Below are 22,500 nucleotides of genomic sequence, written 5' to 3'. Positions count from 1 at the left end.
GTATGGGATTTCCTGGACAGCTAATATCCACAAACAATCAAACACAGGAGGAACACGGGGGAAAAGGCAGCATTATTTCAAATTTGAGCTGGGAGTCGTGATTTGTAAAGGGCTGAACAGGAACTGGAGTTGAAATCTGAAGCAAGGAAATTCTTCTACTAGGCACTGATGGACATTTCTCTGTTTCTCTTGGCTCTGTGCAAGTTTTTAGGTCACTGGGTTTTGAATGTGATGCCAAGTGAGAATCTCACTAGCAAGGAAACTTTGAAAAGGACAACTAACTTAATCCCTCAATTTAAATAATATAATAATAATAAAAAAAATCTAATGATACTTCACTCAAGAGTCAGAGCTTTTTATGAGACCTGTTGCCCATATTAGTGTCTTAGAATGATCTCATCTTTCATCCTGGCGAAATTCCAACACACAATTTCATTAACCCAGGTACTGCAGGTGATAAAACTCATTTTTCCCTAAAGAGACAGCTAAAAAGTACCAGTTATACATTTATGAAGTACCAGCAATCAAAATTATGGATTTTCTAAAAGGTTTTTAACTACTTTTATTGAAAGGAAAATCGCTGTCTCAGACTTTTGTGACACTGCTGCTAATAATAAATTTTACCATTTAGACATGGCCATAATATGGTAGACAGTGTCAATAAAAGTATGGAGCAAAGATGATCCCTGTCTTTTAAGTAATGCCTTCTAATTACACGCCGGAAATGATCACGTGAAGTATGTAACTAATGGCTCTTAAAAGAGAAGAACGCACAACAATGTATCTATAGAGATACAAGGTACTCTATACCCATACTCAGTTATATGCAGAATTGCAGGAGCAGACATTAAAAAATCTGTCTACTGCTTTCAAAGTCTACAAGGAAAAATTAAATTTCATTTGCATTTCTGACTAAAGTCTGTTTGCTGAAAAAAAAAAATGGGTTCAAAGGTTATTTGCTTCTTTTTTCTAAGCAAAGTGGTGGCAACAGACCTGTTATCTTTGGCAAATTTGTCTAAACTTTTCTATCTAATATTCTATAGATCACTAGAGGGCACTGTGGTATTTAGGCCACTCTGACCTCTCTGAGTACTTGGAAAGGTCTTGAACTCCCGAACAATGTCAGAAAGGTGAAAGGGCAGACTTTTTAACCGAGGGCCGGGGGGCGGGGGGGGTGTGGGGGGGTGGGGAAGAATGTGTTCTGGTAGCACCCACTTTTTGATTTTTCTAAAGCAAGTAAAAAGTGCACGATCAGGGCAAAAGTCAAATTCATCCAAAGCCCTGAGCTCACCCTGTGATACTCAAAGACTTGTCACCTGGGGGGTCTGAAGGGGGCCCAGTGTCATCCCCATATCCTTGAGATTTAAATGGTGAGGCTGGACTTTGATTTGCATACACCCACATTCTAGATGGCCACTCCCTCCACATGTGCTCAAGCCTCCTGCACGGACTGGGGGCAACTGCAGTGCAGAACATTCAGGCGTGCAAACCGTGCAAACCTGCACCGTGCAAACCGAGAGCCACAAATGGTTTGAAACAATTTATGATATCCGGCCTCCTTCGACATGTATTAGCATATACCTGGTTTCTTTAACATACACTTTGTTTTTCCAAAACCACAAACAGTGTTGCTGGAACTTCATGTGGAAGTGCTTAAGGGGTGGAAAGTTAACACCTTTGTGATCCTTGCAGCCTCACGGTGGCTGTTAAACAAAAGCCTCTTTGTGGAGGCTTTCTCGAGATGTTTTCTTAACATGTTCCAAGTAGTTTTAGGCAGGGAACTAAAGTAAACAAGATGTTACCGTGATAAAAACACTTGTGAAAACATTACAGAGCACACTTAGTAGTTTCTTTCACATAAAACTCTTCACAGTTTTGAGAAGTAAAATTCACAGAAAAAAACATTTTTTTTTTTTTTTAAAGCAAATGACCGATGACATGTCCTCTACTGTCTGTAGTTGTCGACCTTTTTGAAAGGGTCAAAGTTCTGCCCCTGGGCATTTTCCTATACCTTTTTTTCTCCTAGCCTATTAGAGCATGTAGAACACTTATTTTGTTTTAATAAATAATATACATCCGTCCAACATGCAAAGGAATTGTTTTGATTGTTGTGCATGGTGCTCTTCTCCAAGAGAAATAGCCAAAAAATAAAAACAAAACAAAAACAAGAATTCCTTTCAGATGGATACCAAGCAAGGATGCACATTACACTCTTCTGAGATGTGACACAAATAACCATCTAGAAGAAAAACTAGGGGAAATATTCTTCCCAAGCACATAAGACTACCTGGTATTTGTGAAACTATGGGTCTGTGTCTGATTTTACATTCTACGTTAGAAACAGGGAAATGTGGTCATGATTTCCTTCAATCTGCTCTCCACCTTGTCAGAGAATTGTATGAGCGCTTTTTGAAAAAGAAAAAGGGAAGGATTATAAATTCGTGTTTTCCCTGGTGAAGGTCGTGTCTTCAACCAGGTTTGAAAAGAAACAACTGATCCAAGTGGGGAGAGAATGGAAGAACACAGGGAGCTTCACCTATCTGGATCGGACTGGGCTTGTTTTTGTTTTGCTGTTATCGGAGGACTCCCAAGCAAGGCAGGGCTGGAGGATTTCATTAGAGTTTAGCATGGGCACCTGCTGGTATCTGTTAGGGCTAACAAATACAACAGTCACATGGTAACTCATGGCTGATGGGTTAAAAAAAAAAAAATCAACACGAAAACTGCAACTTGTTTTGAGAAGAAACAGGGAAATAAATGCGTACAACAGACTGGCTATCTGCTGATTCTGATAAAGCTTCCCTCTGTTGGCTGTGGGGGAAAGACAACAGGATGGTTATTTGTACAGTGTTTATCTTTGAAATCAAGGGCCCTGTGGTATACCTCACCTTGGGAACACACACTGCAGAATGATCACAGAAAAGTGTCAAATCTCTGGTTTTGATTTACCAACAGTTATGATATTTTGCTCTCAGGAGGGAAAAAAGATTATGCCTCATTTTTAGACCCATGAGTCTCCCCTCCCTTCCCTTAACCTCTCTTTCTGTGAACAGTGGCATTTTATTGTCAGATGGGATTTTTATCCTGAATAACTGATCTTGGCCTCTCTAAAAAGTTACATCTTATGAGCCTGAGCAAAACAGGGTCAAGGAACAGTTACCGAGCAAAGTCACTTTCCCCTTTCATACGGAGACCTAAAAACCAGGTGGAAAAACCCAAGCCCACCTAAGTATAAAAACTGTGGCTGGTGAATGAAGTAACAGGGCAAGGCATGCATGGATGTTTCCTCAAAATATGAATAAACCTAAGGGCTCTGTGAATCTAGACTAAAATAACCCAGGATAGCAACGGCCAAGGAAATACAAAAAGATTTCTCAGCTACGAATGTTACGATGCCAAAAAAGTTTACCCTAGGTCAAGGTCAGCAATCTAAATGCCCATTCCTTACATACGGTCCTACGGCTGCTTTTATGCCACGATGGCAGAGGTGAGGAGTTGTGAAACCCAGCATATTTACTGTCTGATCCTTTACAGAAAAAGCTTGCCATTCCTTGCCTCCCCACCCCCATCACATTTGACTATGTGGGACTTTTGACAAGAACTTTATGGTTAAAAAATTGTATTAAAGATTAGTCTCTTCTGACAGAGTAATGCTCTGCGGCGTCACGATACCTTTCCTAGGAATGGTCAGAAATGTTGGGATTTTTAAAATTATCCCTCCTTTAAAAATATATGTAAGTGGATAGATAAGAAAAGAATGGTATGGGTCGGGCACTTTACATGATTTACCTCTTAATTCCAACAACCCTGAGAGGTGGGGTACTAATATTATTATCCCAAATTACATGTGCGGGTATTGATGCTCAGAGATGCTATGGAACTACCTCAAAGAACACACTAATACAAAGTGGCTTCACCACCCAATCTGCCTTTGCTTCAAAGCTTGTTCTACACCTACTGCCTTAAGTTGAAAGCATGTAGTTAATAAGCTGCACTGCTTCTAAGCAGGCGGTACTGTACGGCAGTTAAGAGCAGGCACTGAACTACAAAGGCAGATAGACAGCTTGGGTTTGGATCTTGACTCCAGCTCTTACTAGCTGTGTGACGCTGGGGAAAATCACTTAACCCCTCTGTGTCAGTTTCCTTATCTGTCCCTTTCCTTATCCTTATCTGAGAGTAATACCTTAATATTATCAAGGTGGCTTGAGGATTAAATGAGTTAGACAGTTGACCCTTGAAAAATGTGGGAGTTAGGAACACTGACCCCCTCACGCAGCAAAAATCTGTAATTCTGACTCCCCAAAAACTTAACTACTAATAGCCTACTGTTCACAGGAAGACTTACCAACAACATAAAAAGCCAATTAACACATATTTATATATTGTATGTATTATATAGTAGATTCCAATAAAGTAAGCTATAGCAGAAAAGAAAATATTAAGAAAATCATGAGAAAAGAAAATATATTTATAAAACTACTGTATTTATTGGAAAACAAAAATGTGCATGTTAGTGGATCTCTGCAACAAATCTGTATTGTTCAAGGGTCAACTGCATATGTGAAGTACTTGGAACTGTCCCTGTTGCACAGATGTTTAATTATAAACTCTTACTAGGGGAGGGTAAAATCAGGGGATCAGAAGGTAGGTGGGAAAAAAAACTAGAAAGCAACAACTAAGTCAAGGTCAGAGTAATACTACATTTTGCTGAGTAGGAGTGCCTTGGAGAATCCAAGCACTGCTGATTATCAACCTGCTTAAACCATAAGAAAACACCTCTAGGAGAGGGATAATGGAAAAGAAGAGTGAACCCAAGAAACAGGTGCTTCCAGAATCTACAATCTGGCACAGTTAGAGAAGAAATGCTTAAAACATCACTTCCCAATAACAATGACTCCATGGTGACATGAGTCAAAGAGGCCACGTGGTTTCTGTTTGACCCACACGAAATACGGTAGCTCTTCCAGTCCAGTTCAATGGAAAGCAAAGTTGGTTTCACTAAAGCCACTGATTACTCTTTAGATGCCCAGAGATGTGGTAGAAGTGAATCTGCAAGAAGACTAACTTATTTTCCACTACATTAAGCAAGACATTGAAACCTGAAGACAACTCTGAATTTCCAAGAGCTAAAATCATGCTAGAGAGGAAACTCAGAATCCTGAATTCGTCATACATGGCCAATCAATGTGTAACTGAAGAAAGCAGTAAGAGAACAGTGAGTTCTAGGTTACTTATTTTTTTTTTCTTCAGCATTTACTCTCCCTTTGCTGATTTACATACTCATTTTTCACACTCAGGAACCAAGTCTCTCCTCCCTAGCCCCCATGTGGTTCACGTGGGGTGAACACAGCCCTATCTGCTCTGGAGGTGGGCATCTGATGGGAGCCTGGCTACATCGCTGTGACTGGCTCAAAGCTGGAACACACGACTCAATCTGGGTCAATGACAGTCTGCCCAGGACTGTTGCTGGCACTACGGGAAAAGAGATGCACTCTGAGATGAATAAACTTACGGCATGGCATTGTCTTCCTTAGCTCTACTTGGAAAGAGCCTAAGAACAAAGGCAACACAGAAGAAAACTGAGCTAAGAGACACAGAACCAATACTCCCACAACACTGCTTAAGCATCTGAATCCAGCCATGGACTTCCCAGTTACAAGAGTCAATTATCATTCCCTACCCCACGGCTTTTTTAGTTGGGGGGAAAGGATGAGGGGTTAAACCAATTTAAGTCAGGTTTCTGTAGCCTGCAAACAAAAGTCTTCTAACAAATACACGTCGACAAATAAGTCTGAGGAAATAAACAAGCAACAGTTGCAGGTTCATAGTGGGCATTCCAATTCCACTGAGCAAATATGAACTGAGAACATGTCATTTCATGTGCAAAACCACAATAAATAATTGAGAGGTCATTTCCTATAAAGAGCCAGCTTCCTAATATCCTTAAAAGGGGCTTTTTTTTTTTTTAAAGGAATTGGTCTAGGCCCTAATTCTGATGATCTTTAGATTCTTTTCTTTAGTATGAGGTGTGGTTTGAAATTGTGCTATCAAATGGTGGAGGCACAGAAGAAAAAAAAAGATTATATATATGTAATATTATATATAATAAATATGTATTATGTAATAAAATATATATAATATATACATTTTTATACATCTATATCTCTATACATATCACATAACTGTCAGTTTATATAATAAATGGACTTCTGATTTGAGGATGAGGGTGGGAATACTTCGGTAATTAACATTTTTAAATGGATCATATTGGAAAACTGCCCTTTTCCATTGTGACTCTAAAACTGATAGACTGAGAATGTTCATAGCAATTGTATATTTCTAGAGACTTTATGAAAATAAATCTTATTTACAGATGGTTATCAGCCATTCTACAGAAGAGCGAAATTAGCACCAATACATTCATCAAAGCTAGCACTGGCGCAGAAGGTGAAATCAGAATTTGAAAGTGGCTTCTACCGAGGTCTTTTTCTCTCACTATCTAAATACAATTAGGCAGTAACAAAATAATGATTTATAATGAGTGATTTATAAGAGAACAAAGCCCAATAATACTAACTTGAATCATAATAATTGTAAAGGGCTTTTGCTTACTCTGAAGTATCACTGTTCTTGAATGTTGATACTTAAAACAAATTTCAGGCATCTCTTTTTAAAAAAATTTAGTACTTAAGTTTCTAATGACTGCCTCATGCTTTTCAAGTAAAATATTAAAGCTGGGAAGCTCTGAAATAGATTCACAGGCTTCATTAATTAAAAAACGATATTCACCAAAGCTCCTTTCAGGTAACACTGGATGTACCTTTAAGGGTAGGTTCTTATAATATTTGTATCCAGGTCCATAAAGCTAAATAGAGAGATTGCTTTAACAATATAAAGACCGCACAAAACTAGAAAACTGCACATGAATCAGCCTGCTTCTAGTTCTAGAGGCTTGAATGAGTGAAGAGACAGAAGGAAAGACCCCAAAAACCCCATTTGTAAGCCATCATGAAGCCAGATTTAAAGGAGTGATATGTGCACATACGATGGATTACTGCATGATATGTAAATATACTAAATATAATGTATTATTATTTTCGGTCCATCTGTCAATGATTCAATGATACTATCAATAAATTTATGGGGGTGTCCATAACACAGGGTGGTTTAGTCTAAATTTTATTAAAAGACAAGGTAACTGTAGGGAAGGGAAATCATAAGATGTAGTGCAGAAACCTTTCACTTCAACTAGGAGAAGATTCATGTATCATTTATTTACAGAGATACTTTAACAGCCTTACAGATTCAAATGGAGTAACCCAAGTTTCAGTCATACTTTAATTGTAGAAATTAAAGTTACTCCATTCTCTCCAAAAGGACAAGAATCCGAGCTAAAGCCAACGCCAATATGGAAAGGTAAGAAGCAAGGTGGTAGCATTTCCTTGGCACCCATTTCTTGAGTTTATAAGGTCATTTGAAGAAAAAACAAAGAGGCCCAATCACCAAGCTACCACTGGCCAGTAACTGACAGCAGTTTTAAAAAATCAGAGTTAGTAGGTCAGTGATTCAGTATGCAGACACATGAATAAAAGTGAAAACTAAATTACTGCAAATTTAATACTGGGAGAATTTTCATTTAATCACTGTCATTCTGAGAAAATGGGTAAACACAGACCCTTACGAACAGCATCAAAACTGTCCTTGCTTATACCTCGTTTGCCCTTTACACTCAACCCTTGGCAAATTCTGTAACTATTCCTATGACAATGCACTAGACCTCATGAGTTAGAGTCCATCCTCAAAATGGTGGTATGAAACCCTCCATCAAAAAGGCATTTTATGAGGAAAAGCATGAGCAGCGGGAGGTGATGGCTATGTAAAAGAAAAAAGCAATATAAAATCATTCTTACTTTAGGAATGATTGGAAATCTTCACAAACTGCTTCACAGCCTGGCCACTTGCATACACCATGTCCATAGAGAGGATGACTATGGGGATGCTCCTCATGGGACAAACTGAAAAAAAAAAACACACACACACACACACAAAAGGACAAGAGAATGAATATGTTGCCAAGAACCATCCCCCCAGACTTAAAAAGCAAGAGGAACCCACATGGCTGAAAGTGGACATGGAGGAACCGAGGGTCTTTTTCCCCATGAATTTACTATTTCCAAATTGTTATTTAAAAGGAAGAGTTAAATTCCAAAATGTGAATAGTCCAATGTTAGAAATATGACCACCATGTATGAAAAGTGTTTGACAGGCTTTTGTTAGAGGCAAAGCTCTCCACACTCAGGCTGTGAAGGATTCTTTAAAAAGCTAGAATTTATCATTTAATCTACATAATGAAAATGATAAAATCTGTATTTGATTTTGAGATTCTCTTGCTGTTCTCTACCCAGAATATTGTATTTTCCTCCTCCCTTCCACCAAAAAACTGCTTTCACATAATTGTATGATCGTTTCATAAATTAATTTTATCAAGCAAAGAATAGAGCAATGAAATAATTTAGAATAAAATAATTTAGAAAGACAAATATATCCAAGTAGATGATTAGCTTTAAAAAGACACTAATAACTGCAGAAAGATTATAGCCCTAAAATTATAGACACCAAGAGTGAGAAAAAACTTGGCATGAACACGAGGGGTTAATCCTCCAGTGGGGTTCCAATCAATACATAATGATTTGACCACAAGGATCCAAGTCATGGGATGCTTTGATCCACGCCATGTGGTGCTTGGGGAAGTATATCTGTTGCACTCGCTGATGAACCATATTCTCAAATATTTTCTCTATTAGATTTCTGCATCCAGACTTCTTTCAGACAAATTATTTTTCCAGTCGTTTCCATAACCTTATATTGCACCAAACAGAAATGTAAAACTAACAGAGTTCTGTTTCGTACTCAAGCACATTCCCTTCAAGGAAAGGGCTATTTTGCAACTTACTCCACTGCCTCTCTGTGACTTTGAACTTCAATCATGACTACACACACACACATGCATGCACACGTGGCTTCTATTTTATATTACCACCAGGATGTGTATTCCTATGTCATCTATCGATTCACATTCACAGAGCAGACATACACAAATGCCACTTGTCCCTGACTTATAACATAATGAATCCACAGAGGGCATATTATGAACAGTTAAACTAAGGAGCAGTAGGAGTAAACACACATGTGCGCAGAACTACACCTTATCAAGGATCAACAGGTCTCTCTATGGCTTTTAAATAATTACGCTGGAAATCTAACATAACTTGAAAATAATGACAAGCTTCTCTGCCTTAAAACAGAAAATACATCTGGGAACCAGAAGAAAATTACAGAAGTCTAACTCATAAAGGTGTCCCCATGAGAGAAAAGACTAACACGAGTGAACGAAGGTAGCTCTGTAGTGAGACTTATAAAGCCCAATGACAAAAGAATATTCTCTAAGCAGTGAAGAGGGCAAAAGTCCATTGGACCAAAGGAAAGAATTACTGCCAATCCAAGTTCATCTGTGGATTTTTTAAAGACTAAAATCAATTACATAAGATGATGGACGCTAGCGAAACTATTTTGGTTCATGGTCATGACACAAGTAAGTCAAGTCATTATGCTGTACAACTTATACACGCTATATATGTCAATTACATCTCAATACAGAAAAAACAGATATGGTACCAAAACAGAATTTCAAATGACTACTGACAATATTTGAAATTAAAGAATCCTCCTAAGGACTAGAATTTTTAGTTATTCTGAGGGAAGGAAATCATTTAAAAAGAAAGCTATTCCTACCAATAGCTTAAGAAAGAAAAAAAAAAAAAAAACCCTAATTTCTTTACCAACTTTAGTCTATATAAAAAATAGATAATACACACTTTTGACAAATTAAGGTATGAAGATTTATATCCTCCTTTTATATTTAACATAATTTTGTTATTAAATAATTTTTCATGCTATCAACTGTCTTCAAAACTTTATTTACTGAAGCTAACAGCTCATCATAAACCATCTTGGCCCTAGTTACATACCAAAATTTCTCTAACCATCCATTTTGGACACTGAGATTCCCTTAATGTTTCATATGTTTATGAATAATGTTAAAAATAAAATTTACCAGGTTAAACATTCCAGTATATAACTGATTTTTACAAAACACATTCAGGGAAATGGGATGAGTCAGTTAATGAGGACTAAGTTTTAAAATTCACTATGAATATTCTATCAAGTTGCTCTCGAGAGATGCTACATGCCGAGTGCATTCTTACCCATTATATATATTTTGTGTGATCCTTTACGTTGGAAACCAAATGCCTCAACTAGTTAAGATATAAAATTAATACCCCTAGTTAAAAACAGCAAAGGGTTGTTCTATCGTGCTTTTTTGTTGTTGTTGTTAACTGGAGAGTGTTCTGAAAAGTATGAAAGAAAATGGTATGTCTTCACTAGAGGGATTTATGACTAGAAATAAAATATACATGATTTAACACGGACTCTGCCATCCGTCTCCCCCACCCAATCCCTCTGCTTTTTGATTAACTTGTTTGTGAGGCCCTGTGGCTTGAATAAAAACTACTCTGCTCTAAGAATTTATTTTTTGATCAACTTGGTATCCTTATTTCAAAGTAAGGACAGAGGACAGTTCACTAAGGCCTTAGAAAGACAACCACGGACAACTGAAGTCTAAAGAAACAAAGTCCTCACACACATATACATAGTTACATACTCAGAAGACCTCCTGAAAACTTAACTGTACATTAGAACCATATTTATTATGAAATTAAGATATGCTCTTATTTTAGTAACTTCACATAACACGGGGTGCCTGGGTGGCTCAGGTCGTGATCCCAGGGTCCTGGGATTGAACCCCGCATCGGGCTCCCTGCTCCGCAGGAAGCCTGCTTCTCCCTCTCCCACTCCCCCTGCTTGTGTTCTCTTTCTCTCTCGCTGTCTCTCTGTGTCAAATAAATAATAAATAAAATCTTAAGAAAAAAAAGTTCACATAGCACTAACTCTGAGTTGGCTACTGAAGAAAGTCCATTCCTCATGCCATCCCGCCCTCATCCCACACCTAATAACCCCACCCTAGATAACACTGTTAACATCTGGTACATTATTATGCTACATTTTTCCTCTAATGTCTTTGTAGTTTACAAAAATGGAAACTATAAACGCCATTGTTACTTGTTTTTCATGTTTAATATATAATCGAACAATTTGATTTCATTTATTTTTTGCATCTCACAGGTACATTTCTTCAGGCCCCGCAGGAAACGGCCCTGCAAGCATACAGCGAGGGACGTTCCACATTCCCATCTAAGAGAGCTTGCTGCAATTTATAGCCAGACTGGCGTTCCACCTGATGTGCATTCCAAGTAAAGCTGGTTAATGATGACCACGAGCAGGTGCAGAACTTGAAGCTCTGAAATCTTTATTTCTTTTATCCGCACTCCTGATTTCCTAAAAGATGAAGGCCATTCAACCCCATTCCTACCCAAATCTCCTGGTAAACTTAGGTATAAGCAGGGCTTCACGGGGATCCAAACATTTTTAATAAGGCTTTGATGCATCTCAGCGTGCAGGACCACTGGCTCCGGCCGCCCTGACCCGCATGGCCAGTAACTATAATTGGATACTTTTAAATACACAGTTGTCTGAAATAAAGTGCTTCGCTATGGCAGGAAAAGGAATAGGCTGGCGGTGGCACCTTGGTAGAGTATCTCTGGACAAATACATAAGGAACCATAAAATTGTCAGGGATGATGAAGAAACGAAATTTTCACCATATCACTTTTGAAGTTTTTATGCTGTACACTGCAGAAGTGTTTTGCTGTGCAATTATTTTCTTTTTCATATATATGTATGAACATGTACATATATAAGCACACATGAAAAAGTCAAGTGCTACTCAGGACTCAACACTGAGACTGCCATTTGCCCCGAGAGGGGCAGAGCAGAGCCCATGGTGCGTGTGGCTGAGTCCTGCTTCTGGCCTTTCAGTCGCGCTGTATGGTATACCAGCTGTACTTCTGAATGCGAGCGTTTCTGTGTCATCGGAACAGCGGAACAGACATTTATGTTCTGACTGCCTTTCGGGATGTGCCAAAAGGTAAAAGAAGGGAAATTTACTCTTCTTATGTCAGAGTATATCAGCCGAAGCCATAACTTTGATACAGACTTCAGCCTCTGAGAAGATTTTATATAATGGCGATGGTTCCTCAGTGGTGACTCTTTACTATGTCCTTCCAAGTTCACCTTTTTTTTTTAAAAGATTTTATTTATTTATTTGACAGAGACATACATAGCAAGAGAGGGAACACAAGCAGGGGGAACGGGAGAGGGAGAAGCAGGCTCTCCACCGAGTAGGGAGCCCAATGCGGGGCTCCATCCCAGGACCCTGAGATCATGACCTGAGCCAAAGGCAGACGCTTAACGACTGAGCCACCCAGGCGCCCCCAAGTTCACTTCTTAATGACAACTTGAAACTGGAATCATTCAACTCACCTGCTGTGCAGCTAAGAACAATTTCTCATTTCAGCCCCTACTCTTTAGTGTCCTTACTAGTCCTATAAAGTTAATTTTTTCTGGTGTAACCAAGAGGAGAATAATCTTTGAAGGAGATGGAGTCAATAGACACCACGCTGGACCCCAAGACATTTCCTGCCAAGTTAAAGGCAGTTTTCCTTTCTCCTCAAGGCGCACTCTCAGCTCTTCTGGTGCCCTGACCCAAGTTCTCATGGTTGTCTTTGGGGTCTCCCCCAACTTGTGTGGTTTCCCTTTTCCAAGAGTGCTCTGTTTTCTTCCTCTCAAAATTCCTGATTCATCTGTAACAAAAGTCTACATCTGTGTGCATCAGGTTTATAGCTTCTCTCCCCCCTGCTTCCCCCAAATTAACCCCAAATTATAAATTGTGTATTATTTCACTGGCATGTTATTTCATAAACTGAGTTATGAAAGACCGTTGGTCATTCTCCAATCACTCAAAAAGGTGGAATAGGTTTTTCTTTTTAAATGTTATTGAGAGATTCATACATCATACAATTCACTCTCTTCACATGTACAAGCCAATGGTTTTGAATATGTTCAGAGCTGTATAACCACATCACATATAATTTTAGAACATTTTTGTCACACCAAAAAGGAATCCTCTACCCATTAACAATCACTCCTCAACTCTTCCCAACCTTCAGCTCCTTCCAACCACTAGGCTTCTGTTTCTAGACATATACTTATTCTGGACATTTCATATAAATAGCATCATACAAGATGTGCTTTTTTGTGACTGCCTTCCTCCACTTAGCATAATGTTTTGGAGGTTCATCCCCACTGTAGCATGTGTCAGTACGTCTTTTCTTTTTTTTACAGCTGAATAGTATTCCACTGGATGTAAAAAAAAAAAAAATCCATTCATCCACTGATGGGACATTTGGGCTGTTTCCACATTCTAGCTATTGTGAAGAATGGTGATATGAGAATGTATGTCCATGTACATGACTGAATTTATGTTCTCAATTCTTTGGGGTCTATGTCTAAGGGGAGAATTGGCAGGTCATGTGGAAAACCTATGGTTAACATTTTGAGGAAATGCCAGACCAATTTTGAAAGCAACTACACTACCTTATATTCTGACCAGGATTGTTTGAGGGTTACAATTTCTCCACATACTTGCCAACACCTGCTATACATGTTTATTTTGGCCATCTTGGTAGATGTAAAGTGGTACCTTTCTGTGTTTCTGATTTGTATGTATTTAATGTTTAATGATGTTGTGCATCTTTTCATGTGCTTACCCATTTATATATCTTAAGAGAAATGACTGTTCAAATTCTTTGTCCACTTTTTAAAAAACTGGGTTCTCATTTTATTGTTGCACGGCAAGAGTTTTTTAAAAATATATTCTGCATGTTAGTTTCTTATCAGACATATGATTTACAAATATTTATTCCCATCTTGTGGATTGTCTTTTCAGTTTCTTGATGGTGTGCTCTGAAGCACACGTCTCTAATTCTGACAAAGTCCAACGTACCTATGTTTCTTGCGGTTCCATAGGATTCTGATGTCACATCTAATAACCCACTGACTAATCGAACGTAATGAAGATTTATTCCTGTTTTCTTCTGAGAGCTCTAGCTCTCACATTCATTTTGAGTTGATTTTTGTATACGGTGTGAGGAAGAGGTTGAACTTCATTATTTTGCATGTTGTCCCAGCACCATTTGATGAAAAGATTATTCTGTTCTATCCTAAATGAATTGTCTTGGCACCTTTGTCAAAAACCAACTGAACATAAATTCACTTTTGCTACATTTTGCACATGGATTCTGCACATGGATAGGGAGTAGGCAAAAATGATACATCTTGTTACTGACAAGATGAATAAGGAGGAGGTGTTCAGTGATGACTGGTTAAAGGAACGAAGGTCTATGCTTTCCAATAAGGACTAACGGCATCCTTACCGCTGCCGTGAAGCAGGAAGCATTTCCCTTCTAAACCACTCCCCACCCCCTACAAATACACCAAAAGGCACAACTAATCCCCTTCCTGCCGCCTTTGACTGCTTAGAAGCAGTTCTGCCTCCCTCTCTTCCCCGTTGGTCACTCTTCTCCCCCCCTGGCCCCCCGCCCACCATTTGGCCTTTCATTCAACCAGCAAGCATTAATGGAAAGCTAACCCTAAGACAAGCACCCAGGATACTAACGATGAAGACCAGTTCGCTGCCAAACTGCCACGGGGCCTCCCTACAGCTCAAGTCTCTCCTGGTCTGTCTTTTTTCCAATTCTTTGGTTTCATGTCCATGTGCATGTGCTTATGTCCACCCCATTAACACTGTTAGTCACAGAATCTCCCCTCCCAGATCTGTCACAGCCCACATGATTCTGGCTGGGTGGCAAGGGACTGCTTACCCCTTGTCAAAGCCTCCAACAACTCCAGATACCTCAGGTTTCCAGAAAGGTGTTCTCTTGACACAGTGTCATGACTACCTAAGAGAAAGCACCTTACACTAAACTGATCATAACCATGCAAGTTATCAACGAAAGCCACTATTTTAAAGCTTCTTCTTTTATTTAGTTCTTTAATGACAACTTACACAGAAAGGATCCCACTTTCTCTCTTTCTCTAGCATCACTTTTTAGTTCTTATCCTATTTCCCTGCCTTCTATTTTGTTACCACATCCTACTTTCAGTGACACTTTAAGTACCAGATCAGGAATTTCTCAGGTTGAAAGACAGGAGTATGAATTCAATTTCTAGTGATGAACTGATAATAGAAGATATGGTGACTTCAGATGTTTTATATTAAATGTTCACAAACTAACGGATCTATTTATGATATATACAATAAGTCAATTTCATGGACACCAAACAAGGTGAGTTGGCTTTGGAATTCTGTCACAGTGGACCTTATAATACAGAGTAATGCAGATGAACAATAGCAAAAGAGATGATGACTTAAATCTCTACCACAATTTTCCATTTTAGAGTTTATTCTTCTGACGTCTTTCCTACCATTGTATATCTCCTCCAAACCAGCCGGAAGTCAAAGTCTCTTGCAGAAAATAAAATGACAGGTCAAGTTTCTTCATGGGTTACACTGCAGTATCAGGAGGAAAAGGTCTTACACCTGCCTACAAACGCACAAATGATATGTGGGAACAGGGGAAATGAGGATGTGAGTACGGCATCCTTTTTCCTGATAGCTTTGTAAAAATGACCTTTCTCCTTTAACTTTCACTGAAAACACTTCAAGAAGCAGGCGGGCTTCTCATTTCCCACTGAAAGCTGGGAGATGGCTCAGATGTTGCATTTCTAGCATACTGCCTTCATTTCGCTTTTCACTCATTACAGAAATATGCCATCCTACGTGTTTACTCATCAGTTTTCTGTAAGTACGTTGGCCATCAGTTCTATCATCTTACCACAAAGACAAGGGTGCCTGACAAAAAAGCCTATGACAGAGTCCAGCCTAAAGTGAGTGAAGATGAAGTCTCCACTCACTGGAACACACACACACACACACACACACACATTTCTCTCTTTCACTCACTCACTCATGTGGTGAATCCTTGACTCTCCTCTTCCCCAGAACGCTCATCATCTCAATTTTCTGCTGCTTTTCAAATCATGTTTAATTAGAGGATTTCACATTCCCTTGTGATATGATATTCATGAGTAAAACTTGCAATTGGAGAGACTGTGAATTAGTCTATTAAGAGCCAGATTTGTGCTTTTAAACAATGATAGAGATTTATTATCTGCTCTCAATATTGTGGCTTGAGATGTGAGGGCTACCTTAACTAACTTTATATCTGAAGTAAAAGCTTTTAACTCCTTCGGTCCAGGAGCTTTTGTTTTTGTTTTTTTTTTCCCTTGCATTACAGAGTATCCTGTAAGAAATACAGGGTTCCCTCTCTGTAACAGCCCTCAGGGCATGGCCCAGTAAAGCGGTGTGTGGGGTGAGTGTGATATACAAATATCCTCACTTTCGTAGTTACGAATTCATGTTCATGTGTACTAGAAAAAAAATTTGACCAAGACATCAGATTCACGACTTCTCAGTGCTACATTTTCCATGAAATCTATTTAAGCCACTCAATTTTAAGAAAAATATTAAGTAATAAGTAGTTAACAGGTACATGCAGATGTGGCAAAAATGGGACATGGTGGGAGACTGATTCAAAGTCACTGTTGACAAGGCTTAAAAGATGGTATTTGTATGCAAGGGTATGGAAACACAACCTTCCTCTTCCACTGCTCTTCTTAGAGTAATGCTTCTCAAATTTTATTATGGATATAAATCACCGGGAGACTTTTTAACATGCAGGTTCTACTTTAGTAGTTCTGGGTCGGGGTGCAAGACCGTGCGTGTCTGCAAAGCTTGTGTGTGATGCCGATGGTGGTGGGCCATGGACCACAACTTGAGTACTAAGTGCCTTGAGAGTTCCCTGTTCTGCATCTGACCTAAAAATGACTGCGCTTTATTAAAGGAACGCTCACGGGGTGCCCTACTCACTGTGGGTTGAATAACAAGATAGAGATGGATAAATATGGAAAGGGGTGGCCCTGGGCAACCTCAAACAATAGCTGTAAACTCATTTAAAAGGAAAAAAAAAAAAGCTGGATGGCCCTGTTACATAAGAATGATATGCAAGGCTTTTTAAGATTTAATGTAACAGAACAGGTTAAGACCAAAGGAAGTTAGCACGGGGAAAGACTATTTCCTGTTCTTGTGGAACGAACGCCAATTTCACGTGAGCACAAACGTGGGGAGTGATTTCGTCAGAGAATGATGTTTGCCAGGTATTACACCGATCAGGAATACCCTGGCATACATGGGTGAATTGGTAAATGTGACAACTCAAAACCTCACTGTGCCCAAACTCAACATCTGCCTTAGGCATCCTCTAAGTCTGGTTGGTACCCCATGAGCCTGGAAGTACAAGATGTATGTTTAAGTAGGATCTTGAATTAAGTTTTTAGGAAGATAAGTGGTAGTTCTGGGCTTTTCCAGGAAACCAGGGTAAACAAACAATGGAAACAGGGTTTCAATCCACTTGGCATAGTACCATATTCAGTCAAGGTCCCTCTCCTCGGCGAAAAGAGGGAATCTGACCAAAATACCCCAATATAGGACATGCATGCACTCAACGGTGGCCCACACAATGTCAGTTAGAGCAAGAATGCGGAGTTTTTTCCTGCACTCTGCATAAAACTGGCAAATTTATTTTAATTCCTATTAGGTAAAAATATATGTAGTATCTCCAACCTGTAGTATCATTTCTTAGGATGAGGCCTATTTGACTTTATTTAAAAATGACTTGATTTAAAGAGACTATAAATCGTAATATAAGTAGATATGACCAAGCTCACGACCAAGGGGCACAAACTCAGATGACTGAGGTTTGGGAAACCAAAAGTGCATGATGTATTCTACAAGGAGATTCAGTCCCTAGCTGGATTAACTTCCTGAGTTAACAATGAACCACTGGCAAGTCACTGAAGACACACTTTTAATTTGAATTTCCAATGGGGAAGGAAGAGCCTTGGGGTCTTCCTGGACTTATGAGACAAAACCCACAGAGTGCATTACATCCAATGCTTCTGGGACTTAAATATATCACATGGCATCTAGGAGCATCTCATCCGCAAGCTGCTTTACCAATGGTAAGAACCTGGGGTTGGGGGGGGCATGAGATCAGCAGTTCCTTTCTTCACCATCCACATCACCCATCTGCTCCATCTCCTTTTTCAGCTCCACTGGGCAAAACGTGCCATCTTGGTTCCCAGACGCCAGGAGTATGTGCCCCAGCAGGACAATGGAGCAGAGAATGAGAGCTTTGAGAATCTGAGAGCAACTGATCAGAAACAGCGAACAGGTGATGACAAAAGCAAAATGCCTGTGTGTGCATGGTGATGAGTGGAGGAATAAATAAAAGGAAAAAAAAAAACAATAGGAAAAGGCAGAAGTCCAGCTTTTGTTTCTTATGCCACTAAGGGCTATCCTGAGTTTACGAGAGTCTACCACTGGCAGCATTAACACTGGGATCTCGTTAAGAAAACAGAATGCTTTCCAAAGAGTGGCTGTGAGCAACTGTGTCAATACAGACATAGCGACCACTAATCCAAAAATTATTAACACCATTAGGCAGGCATTCTTACTATGTCAACGCAAGCGTGTTTGCACTGGTGACTCACGAGGTCTATGTGGAACGTGTCCATATGCTAGAGGCACCAACGGTACCCAAGAAAACGAAAGAACATAAATAAAAGTTCAATACTAATTCTTCTTAGTCCTTCCTCCAGAATACTCTATGGAAGCCAGCACAATGATACTCCAGAACCAGAAGAATCACGTAAGTGAAGTGTGAGGACCAGACACACAAGCAGGAGATGAGGGGACGAGTGACGTAAGGATACAGATCGGCTGAGAACCATTAGGCTCTTGCATTTATGTTTCCTTAGAACGATCCCGTACGTTACGGAATTATTGTTACTTCTCTACAGGACAAGACGCTTCATTAATGTTCACTGGATTAAACTCTTCCTCTACCTTTAGTTGTGCAGGTTTTAAGTAAACACTGAACTTGTGATAAGCATTGTTCTGGGTTCCTAGATCAGAGTCTCTAAGTTGGGATTCATAAGAAGACCCATGGGTGAGTGGTAAGATAATATTATAGTTTCTGTACGCATGTGTTAAGATAATAGGACTTCGGTAAGAACATACACATGTGTATGTATATATCTTTCTCACCCTTAGCCTCTAATTTTTATAATATAGGTAATATATCAGACACGTATATACTTGGTTAAAATCACACTTAGTAGGGATACATATTCAAAATCTATAATAATGATAGAGTGAATAAGCAAATACAATCGGAGGTCACTGGCTGTTCTCTTCCTCACTGAAAGAGTTGTACCCAATTCTCCACTGGGAGAGAAAGAGAACTGAACAGATGGCTGGGACATAAAATGCTGTAATATCTGATCTGGGCCTTACAGTATCAGTAGGAGCTCAACGGCTACAAGGAAGAGAATGAGAGCAAGCAGATGGCCGAAGCACAAAAAGCATCTTCAGGCATTAAAAAAAAAAAAAAAAAATTAGAAAAACAAACAAGAGTGCTTACAAATAACTTAAAGGCTGATATTAAGAAATAAAAAAAAAATTCTGTTCCATAATATAGTTTATATTGGGTCATAGTCTTAAGAATTTTTCTCTTTCTCCACATCGCTTCTCTGTCACTTTGAATGGTAGCAGGGGAAGAAGGCCACAGCATACGGATGGCACAGAACAGTAGCTCTCAAAGTATGGCCCCCGGGAACTTAGCGGAGATGCAGTTGCTTCGGCCCTAACCCAAGTTACTGAATCAGAAGTACTAGGACTGGGGTCTGGCAGTTCGCAGGTTAGCTAGTCCTCCAAATGATTCTGATGCAAGCTCACGGTTGAGGAGTACTCTTATGCGAAACCCAGCTCTTCTCCCGTGTTTGGAGCATCTGTAAGTATCAACAAGACTAACCAGGTGCTCCTACAGCATCTGTGGCCAAGGGTAGCAAATTTAGAACTACTCCCAATGGGTTCTTAATCTTTACTATTCCCTTAGTTCACCTTCTTCTGCACATTTCAGCTAGTCTCTGCAATGAAATTTTGCACCTATCATACCAGGCTGGTTATGCTGGTTGATCGGGAGGCAGCAATCAACACGACACAGGGAGCAATCAACAAGAGACAGGGGCCCTTCCTTCATGGAGCTCACTGTATTCAAAAATTTCACCTGCCGCACTTTGGGGGTGGAAATACATACACTGTGATATTCCACCAGTGCTCATTTTAAACAAATCTGACACTGTGTCACATTTTGTATATATTCATATCACTGCATTTATTACACTGTGTTGCAAACGTCTCCTTCCCTGTATGTCTCTCTGATTAGACTGTGAGCTCCTTAAGGAGAAGAACTAGGTTGTGGTCCTCTATTAAGCCCCTGAACCTATACAGTTAGTATATAATAAATACCTGACAAATGCTGTTTGAATGAATAAATGACTTTAACAATAATTAACAGCGCTTGTTAATATTTACTGAGTACCTCCTATGTGCCAGAGCCTAGTATCACGCCCATTTCACAGACGGACAAGTGAGCACACCAACATTAAGTCACTTCAGTGGGCAGCCTGTACTGGAATGCAGACAGTCCAGCTTCAGAGTCCACACCTATCACCACTAAACACAGCCGCCCCCACACTCAATGAGGTACGGGTCATGGTCCAGCAAAACATGTTCTTTCTGCCCCTGACTCAAGGCCTCTGCTTCTGCTGTATCCTAAGCCTAGAGGGCTGTTCTGTCACTTCTTTCCATCTGTTCAAAGGTCACTTCCTCACAGAGGCTTTGCCAGACTCACTCTTCTCCCTTCCCTGCTTTATTGTTTTGTTCAGAACTTCTTTCTATTATGTAATTATTTGTTTGTTCTACTTCTACTGTAATGTCAGCTCCATGAGGACAGACTTTGTCAAGCTCACAGCTGCATGCCCTGGAGCCTAGGACACTTGGCACCGGGCTTGGGGTTTGGTAAGTTCTGCTGAACGAATGCATGCACGTTAGTACCGTCCACCGCTCACGAACACATTTTTGTTGAATCCTGGACAACTTCCCATTTATCCTTGTTAAGTTTCTTTTTATTTTTGCCTGTACAATCTTCTAATTTATTCAAACACCACTGGATTATCCCAGCTCTTGGTGTCATTTTTTTTTTTCTAATTAAAGTAAACTGCCATTTATTTCTTACACTGATCTTTAACAAAACGAGACTTCTTGTTCTTGTTGTAAATATGACTCATATGGAAAAATGGAGGTTGAATACTGGGGCTCATATGTACAAAAATATTTCCATCAATAGTTCAGATATAAGAGGTAGAGACCTAGCCATAGATGTCTGTCCAATTCTAAGGTCTATAGTAATACTTTCAGTGGAGTATTAGCCTTTCGGATGTATAACCTAAAATTCCACCAGATGACTCAAAGGCCCCTCTTGAAAGCAAATACCACATCATTTACACAAACACTTTAGGTTTTTCTTTCCTTCTGTCATAATATACCTTCAAACTCAACATTCACAGCCAAGATGTAAAATATACACAAAGAAGAGATCCTTCAAAGATAGATTTCAAAGTATTAAAAACAGGAAGGGGAGAAGGGAAGGAAGGAAGGAAGGAAGGAAGGAAGGAAGGAAGGAAGGAAGTCAACCTGCCATTAGTCTGACTTCCTTGAAGACTATAAAAGGAATGAAATTTGAACGTCATAAAAGTACGTCTGTTTGTTTAGGGAAGTCTTACAGGTAGTATAAATATCATCAGCTACAGTTGCTATGGGGTCTGTTTGTTTACCAAACAAGAATACAAATAGTTATACAAAAGTGGAACAACATTTAGGTATATAAATGGAGAATGCTTTGCCTTCTGGTAAATTTCCCAAAGTGCCTTTTAAAGCATTCCTATTTTCACCTTACTTGCTGGGAAATCTCTGTTTCCTTGGTTCTCCCTTTTCAGTTCTAACGCCTCCAGGGAATGTTTTACTCCCAGATTTCTGAGTCTGATAATCATTTTCTTTTCCTTTTCCCCTTTTTCATTTTAAGACGTAAAACCAAAACCACTAGCCCGACCATCCAAACTGTACAATGAAAACCGTCTTCACAATGTAAAGTGCATTAAAAAAAAAAAAAGACAACAGAAGCCACAGAGTTTATAGAAGCATTCTAGTACAGGCATGCATTCTTGAAGGTGAGTTAATCCATGAACCACCACCCAGAAAAGTTTGTGTGTGTGTGTGTGTCTTTTAACCGACTTTCTATAAACCAGGTATGTTTCACGCACCTGAATTAGACCTGCGGAGTTAACCATCTGTTTTGGAAAATGAAGGTGGTGGGGGGTGGGGAGAGGAGACGAGAGGGAAGGAAACTGGCAAATATATATATATATATATATATATATATATATATATATATATATATA

The 22,500-nt window shown here is 39.4% G+C and overlaps 1 protein-coding gene across 2 annotated transcripts in view; it reads right to left on the bottom strand.

The window, feature by feature from the left end:
* The window catches only part of FOXP1 (forkhead box P1), a 488,623-nt gene that overhangs the window by 46,324 nt on the left and 419,799 nt on the right, over positions 1–22,500 (bottom strand). For both annotated transcript variants that reach the window (XM_021695139.2, XM_021695136.2), the window contains one exon: positions 7,911–8,015. In XM_021695139.2, the coding sequence (XP_021550814.2) occupies positions 7,911–8,015 (105 nt within the window). The remainder of the gene's footprint in view (positions 1–7,910; positions 8,016–22,500) is intronic.

The sequence above is a fragment of the Neomonachus schauinslandi genome, chromosome 1, assembly GCF_002201575.2.
Source record: "Neomonachus schauinslandi chromosome 1, ASM220157v2, whole genome shotgun sequence".
In the NCBI taxonomy this organism is placed as follows: Eukaryota; Metazoa; Chordata; class Mammalia; order Carnivora; family Phocidae; genus Neomonachus; species Neomonachus schauinslandi.
This window is presented reverse-complemented; position numbering and strand designations above follow the sequence as displayed.